General features: G+C 40.5%; 1 protein-coding gene across 1 annotated transcript in view; it reads right to left on the reverse strand.

Annotated features, from left to right (window-relative positions):
• Positions 1-1,438: 1,438 nt before the first annotated feature.
• Positions 1,439-6,531, reverse strand: part of hmx2 (H6 family homeobox 2) — a 5,266-nt gene continuing 173 nt past the window's right edge. Inside the window, exons 1-2 of the mRNA XM_026948204.3 lie at positions 5,983-6,531; positions 1,439-2,539 (exon numbers count right to left, since the gene is read on the reverse strand). The exon at positions 5,983-6,531 is cut by the window's right edge and continues 173 nt beyond it. Of these exons, the coding sequence (XP_026804005.2) occupies positions 1,878-2,539; positions 5,983-6,262 (942 nt within the window). The 5' untranslated portion in view covers positions 6,263-6,531 and the 3' untranslated portion in view covers positions 1,439-1,877. The remainder of the gene's footprint in view (positions 2,540-5,982) is intronic.

Raw genomic sequence — 6,531 nt, forward strand, 5'->3', positions numbered from 1 at the left:
TGTACTCACCCATTCACTCTAACTCTCTGTCACTCATTCACTCATTCACTCACTCACTCACTCATTCACTCTCATGTACTCATTCATTCACTCTAACTCACTGTCACTCACTCACTCATTCACTCATTCACTCTCATGTACTCACCCATTCACTCTAACTCACTGTCACTCACTCACTCACTCACTCATTCACTCTCATGTACTCACTCACTCACACACTCACTCTAACTCAGTCACTCATTCACTCACTCACTCATTCACTCTCATGTACTCACTCACTCACACACTCACTCACTCTAACTCACTGTCACTCACTCACACACACTCACTCACTCACTCACTCACTCACTCTAACTCACTGTCACTCACTCACTCACTCACTCTAACTCACTGTCACTCACTCACTCTCTCACTCACTCACTCACTCACTCACTCACACACACTCACTCACTCACTCTAACTCACTGTCACTCACTCACTCTCTCACTCACTCACTCACTCACACACACTCACTCACTCACTCACTCTAACTCACTGTCACTCATTCACTAACTCACTCATTCACTCTAACTCACTCTAACTCACTGTCACTCATTCACTCACTCACTCATTCACTCTCATGTACTCACTCACTCACTCACTCACACACTCTCTCTCACTCACTCACTCACTCACTCTAACTCACTGTCACTCATTCACTAACTCACTCATTCACTCTAACTCACTCTAACTCACTGTCACTCATTCACTCACTCACTCATTCACTCTCATGTACTCACTCACTCACTCACACACTCTCTCTCACTCACTCATTCACTCTAACTCACTGTCACTCATTCACTCACTCACTCATTCACTCTCATGTACTCACTCACTCACACACTCTCTCACTCACTCATTCACTCTAACTCACTCTAACTCACTGTCACTCATTCACTCACTCACTCATTCACTCTCATGTACTCACTCACTCATTCACTCTCACTCACTCACTCTCACTAACTCATTCACTCACTCACTCATTCACTCATTCATTCACTCACACATTCACTCTCACTCACTCTCACTCACTCATTCACTTCACTCGCTCACTCACTCATTCACTTCACTCACTCTCTTTCTCTCTCACTCGCTCATTCACTCACTCGTTCACTCTTATTCGATCTCATTCACTCGCTCTCACTCTCACTCACTCATTCACTCTTACTCACTCTAACACTCTAAATCACTCTCCCTCTCACTCTCACTCACTCATTCGCTCACTCTCACTCATTCACTCTCACTCACTCTCTCTCTCACTCATTCACTCTTATTCACTCTCATTCACTCTCATTCACTCTCACTCACTCATTCACTCATTCACTCTTATTCACTCTCATTCACTCTCACTCACTCATTCACTCTCACTCTCTCACTCAGTCTTGTACAAAGTGTGGAGTGTTAAATCCTTTTCATTTCAGCGCTCACGTTTATTTTTTTAATCCTTTTTCCTTCAAAGCAGAAAGTCATAAAGTTCATCCAGTTTGTTTCCTCCTCACATATAACGCGTAAAACTGGTTATAATAAAGAGACAGAAAATGTAAATAAACGTACAAAATAATCCAGTATACACACGGTGTATTTTATAGGACATGTACAGAAGAGACGCTCCGCTGATTTCCTTTGTGTTTCTGTTCCTTCTTGTGTTTTGTTTTTTTTTGTTTTTTTACACACAGGGTCATTTCATCGCTGCATAATTAGAAATGTAGGTATAAATGTGGATTCCATCAACCATATTTATAATAATAATTAATTATTATAATAATAATAATGATAATGATGCTAATGAAGGTGATGATGATGATGATGATGAGTAATAGTTTGTGCCGCGTGGAGAGTTAATATTCGACTTTGTTGTAGAGATTGTACAAGGGCAGCGGGGGTAAATTACTTCCGGGGTAGTAGAGCGGCGTCGGGAACGCGATGGAGCGCGGCACGGGCACGCGCAGCAGCGAGTTCTCCCGCAGCACGAGCGGCACGCCGACGAGCGCGTGCGCGGCGGACGCGTGCGCGGCGTTGGCCGCCTCGAGCTCGGCGGAGATCTGCCGCTTCCACTTGTTCCTGCGGTTCTGGAACCACGTCTTCACCTGGGTCTCGGTCAGCTGCAGGCTCGAGGCCAGGCACGCGCGCTCCGAGCTGCTCAGGTAGCGCTTCACGTCGAACGTGGACTCCAGCTGGTACACCTGGCTGCGCGAGAACACCGTGCGCGTCTTCTTCTTCGCTGCGTTCCCTCCTCCTCCTCCACCTCCACCTCCTCCACCTCCTCCCACACCTCCACCTGCTCCTCCTGCACCTCCGGTCTGCTTCTCCGCTCCCTCGCGCTGCTGCTCTTCGGAAACGGGAGACACACGACCGCACGAGCGCTCCCTCTCCCGCTCCCTCTCCCGCTCCCGCTCGCGCTGATGCTCTTCCCGGTAATCCGGTAATAACGACTGCGCCAGGTGACGATGGTGCGCGCGATCCATCACTTCCGGTCCCGGGAGAAGAGTTTTAGTCGCACCTGCACCAAATAAGAACATCAAATTAGCTAAAGATTAAAAACATGAAGAAAGCCGTCAAGCAGTATTTTAATGTATGCTTTATAATAATATAATATAATATAATATAATATAATATAATATAATATAATATAATAATATGCTTTCTATATATTTTATACACATGCTTGTTTCATGAATGCATAATTATAAATGTTTATTTTATAAAGATGAACAAATATAGATTCCATGAACTAGGCTCTTTATTTATTTGTGTTTTTTCTTCTTTTTTATACAACAACAACAACAACAGCAACAACAATAATAATAATAATAATAATAATAATAATGAGATAATGTTTGCTGTATTGAATTAAAATGTATAACTCTTTATTAAAGATATTATAAAAGAATTGAGTTCTTTTATACACATTATAAATTATATAACTCTTTATCTAATAAACTATTTACTGTAATAGATTAATTTCTGTATTATACAGACAGTTTAATGTTCTACGCAGTACCTATACAGCAGGTTCTCTTTCAGAAAAAGGAAGTTAGAACCCTTTAAGGAACCATTTTGGGGACTTTATTATAGATTTAGTCTTTTATACAGATTATATATAAATATATATATTGTGTATTGTGTGTATAGTATAGTGTATTGTATTATCTGTTGTATAATTTTATACCATAAACAACATTGTAATAAACTGTAGATTATATACTGTTATATTTTATGTTCTTTATAGTGTATATTTATCCCTTTCTCTCTAAAGGAACCTTTAAATGTTCTCTGTAGAACCCTACAATAGGGTTTTATTCTCTTAGAGAAAACTTCCAAGGAATCTTTTAGGAATTTCTCAGGATTTTATGTACTTTTGTTGTAGTAATATGATCATTACTAATCATAATCATTCTATAATATTATAAAAATGTTGTGTGTGTGTGAGAGAGAGTGTGTGAGTGTGTGTGTGAGTGTATGGTTCCTTAAGCACTTTTCTTCCACATCCATTGAAGGACTATTTTCCGAAACGTCCTGTTTCTCTGGAAACTTTGCGTTCTACGCTGAACTGTGACTACGTCCACTATCTGTACTGAAGTCCTGAAGTCCTGAAGTCCTGAAGTCCTGAAGTCCTGAGCTACGCTGCAGAAATACTTCCTGGATTGTTCTTATTTCCTTGTTGTTGTGATGGCACGCTTATCATTTACACCATTTGATGTGTATCTTTTCCCTGGAAACATGTCTATAACCCATATGAGCCTTTATTAAAACATACTGTACAGTAGATTAGATAATGATTTGGAGAGTAAAGGTACACTATGTGCACATTTATAGATAAAAGATAAGGTACAAAAGTGTCCTCTGGAGGGAAGAGTACCACGCCAGTGACCGGGAATGCTACAGTTTAGTACCTTTTTGTAAAATATAACATAATATATGCTGTTTTGTATGATAGTATTATAATATGATAATCATAAGATATAGTAATTATATAATTATGATTATGATAATATTCTAGTGCCATATTGTTTTAGTAGAATCTAATATCAGCTGTTGTGCATTACTGTGTGTTTTATTAGCATTATAGAGCATTATAGAGGAGCAGTTTGGGTTATTATGCTGTTTATCTGTTGTAGTCCTACAACATGCTTCTGTTCTGTGTCTACACACACACACACACACACACACACACACACCATATCATATCAGGCATATTCTATATTATACTATGGTTAAATTCTATATGTTCAGCCTGCTATATACATCCACATCTCCATTCTCTAATGTAATCTGATAAAGGGGATTTTCCGAAAACAGCACTTGGACACAAAAACCGGGAAATCAGCAGCTCACGCGCGTTAATTGATTTCTCAGAGTTGTTGTTTGTGCGTGTGTGTGTGTGTGTGTGTGTGTGTGTGTGTAGGGTTTAATATCAGATATCTGTGCTGTGTGTATGAGTGTGTATGAGTGTGTGTATGAGTGTGTGTGAGTGTGTGAGAGCTCCATGCAGTCAGAGTGCGGAGTGAAATCAGCCTCCATTTAACGCTCGATTGCGGAAATGTGGCGCCGCTAATTCAATTATCAGACTCGATTAAATTCAGCATAACGCGGGGAAAACACACACACACACACACACACACACACACACAGCGTGTTAATGAGTCTGACCTCTCACCTGCTCTGATTAACATCATGATGGATTAAAAAAAACACAGCACAGAGGAGGGGTTTAGTCTTTCCCTCTCATTCTGATCGCTTCTTTTCTTTTAGTGACTCAAATCACTGTAATATTCATCTATAAATAATCTACATTTATACATTTATAAAAGAGAAACATTTAGAAAAGAGAAACATCCCACTTCTCACTCATGTGAGTCACTTAAACTCCACCTCGACTCCACTGGGAAAGATATTTCCTCTCACTGCTCAGTTATCATTCATTAGACTGCTTTAGCAGCTTTTATGGACGTTATATTACTATTTTTATTTATATTTGCATTTTAAATAAAGATACATTAACAAATAATTCACAAGAACATCCTCAACGTGGAACACAAGGACAAGGCTACTACTACTGCTAAACTTAACGCATTTGCAATTTCAGCATTTTATCATTATTATTATTATTATTATTATTATTATTATTATTATTATTATATTTACGTTTTTGCGACACTATCAGCTATAATCTTCACTTGTCTCACGATGAACACAGCCAAATCATTTCATTTAGCTGGTTTTTATTTCTGTCTTTCATCGACATGGAGATATAAATAACATAACAGAATTATTCCTTCATATTCATCTGATCGTGTAATTGAAATACCGCTGATTGATATCAAAAGCGCTGATTCTTCATAAATATGAATATTTAATAGTTAAATATGAATCTTTTCGCTAATAAAAGCTTTCACACTCTCAGGAATACAGGAGTGTATATCTCTCTAGTACCTCTAGTGGGACTTTTTTTTACATGTAGAGTACTTTTTAATGTAAACCTTGATGTAAGGAGCTCAGTGGTACCTCAGTCCTGAACCTTTAATTGTCTTTTAGAGCAATAATTTAACGGGACTGTGTAAGCAGCTCTGCAGGTAAAACACACACACACACACACACACACACACAGTAAAGATGTGGACTGATGCTCCACTCCAGAGAGCAGAAAGACAGTTTAATATTCTGTTTAGTATCGAGAGACTGCAGGAAAAAACAAGGTTCTAGGTTTTATTGAAGATCTTTTAAGAAGCCACGCGCACTTCAGGATAAACTCTGCAGCAAGGTTTCTGGGAACAAAACAGCACGAGACCCTCAAAAGTTCCCCCAAGAACAACTTTTCCTTCTTTCTTTTTAATGTGAAATGATTTTTTTTACTCCTACAGAAGAGGAACACATTCCTTCAGAAGCTTTAGCAGATAGCTAACACATGCTAATAACAAGGATAAAGAGAGAGCTTTGGCTTACCGAGGCAGGGGAAGGTGAGCGCGCGGTGCCGGCTGCACGGCTCCGGAAGTCCGGGCTCGGAGCAGCAGCAGTCCGCCGCGTCCTCCGCCTCCGCTCCGCTCGCCTCATCCTCGGAGCAGGACACGGACACCGAGAGCGCGCGCTTCCGCGGGGTCGCCGCCGTGGGGCTCTTGTCCGCGTCCGCCGAGCTTCCCGTGTCCGCCGGTGCGCCCAGGATGGAGCGGATGGTGAAGCTGGAAACCGGAGCGCTCGCGCACTTGTCCTGCGTGTTCGTGCTCATTCTCACCTCATAACCGTAAAAAAAAAAATAATAAAATAAAATAAAAAAAAAAATGTAACACACCGGGAGGCTCAGACGCTGTCGGATGATCGGTTTCACGCGACTAAATCAGGGCCAAACGAATCCGGTCCATGTGTAATATCTCTACATTAGGCTACATTTAACGAAATAAAGTTGTATGTGTGTGTAGGAGTGTATGTGTGTGTGTGTATTGTGTGTGTGTCTGTGTGTGTGTGTGTGTGTTGTGTGTGTGTGTATGTGTGTGTATG

Source organism: Pangasianodon hypophthalmus, chromosome 10 (genome assembly GCF_027358585.1).
Source record: "Pangasianodon hypophthalmus isolate fPanHyp1 chromosome 10, fPanHyp1.pri, whole genome shotgun sequence".
Taxonomy (NCBI): Eukaryota; Metazoa; Chordata; class Actinopteri; order Siluriformes; family Pangasiidae; genus Pangasianodon; species Pangasianodon hypophthalmus.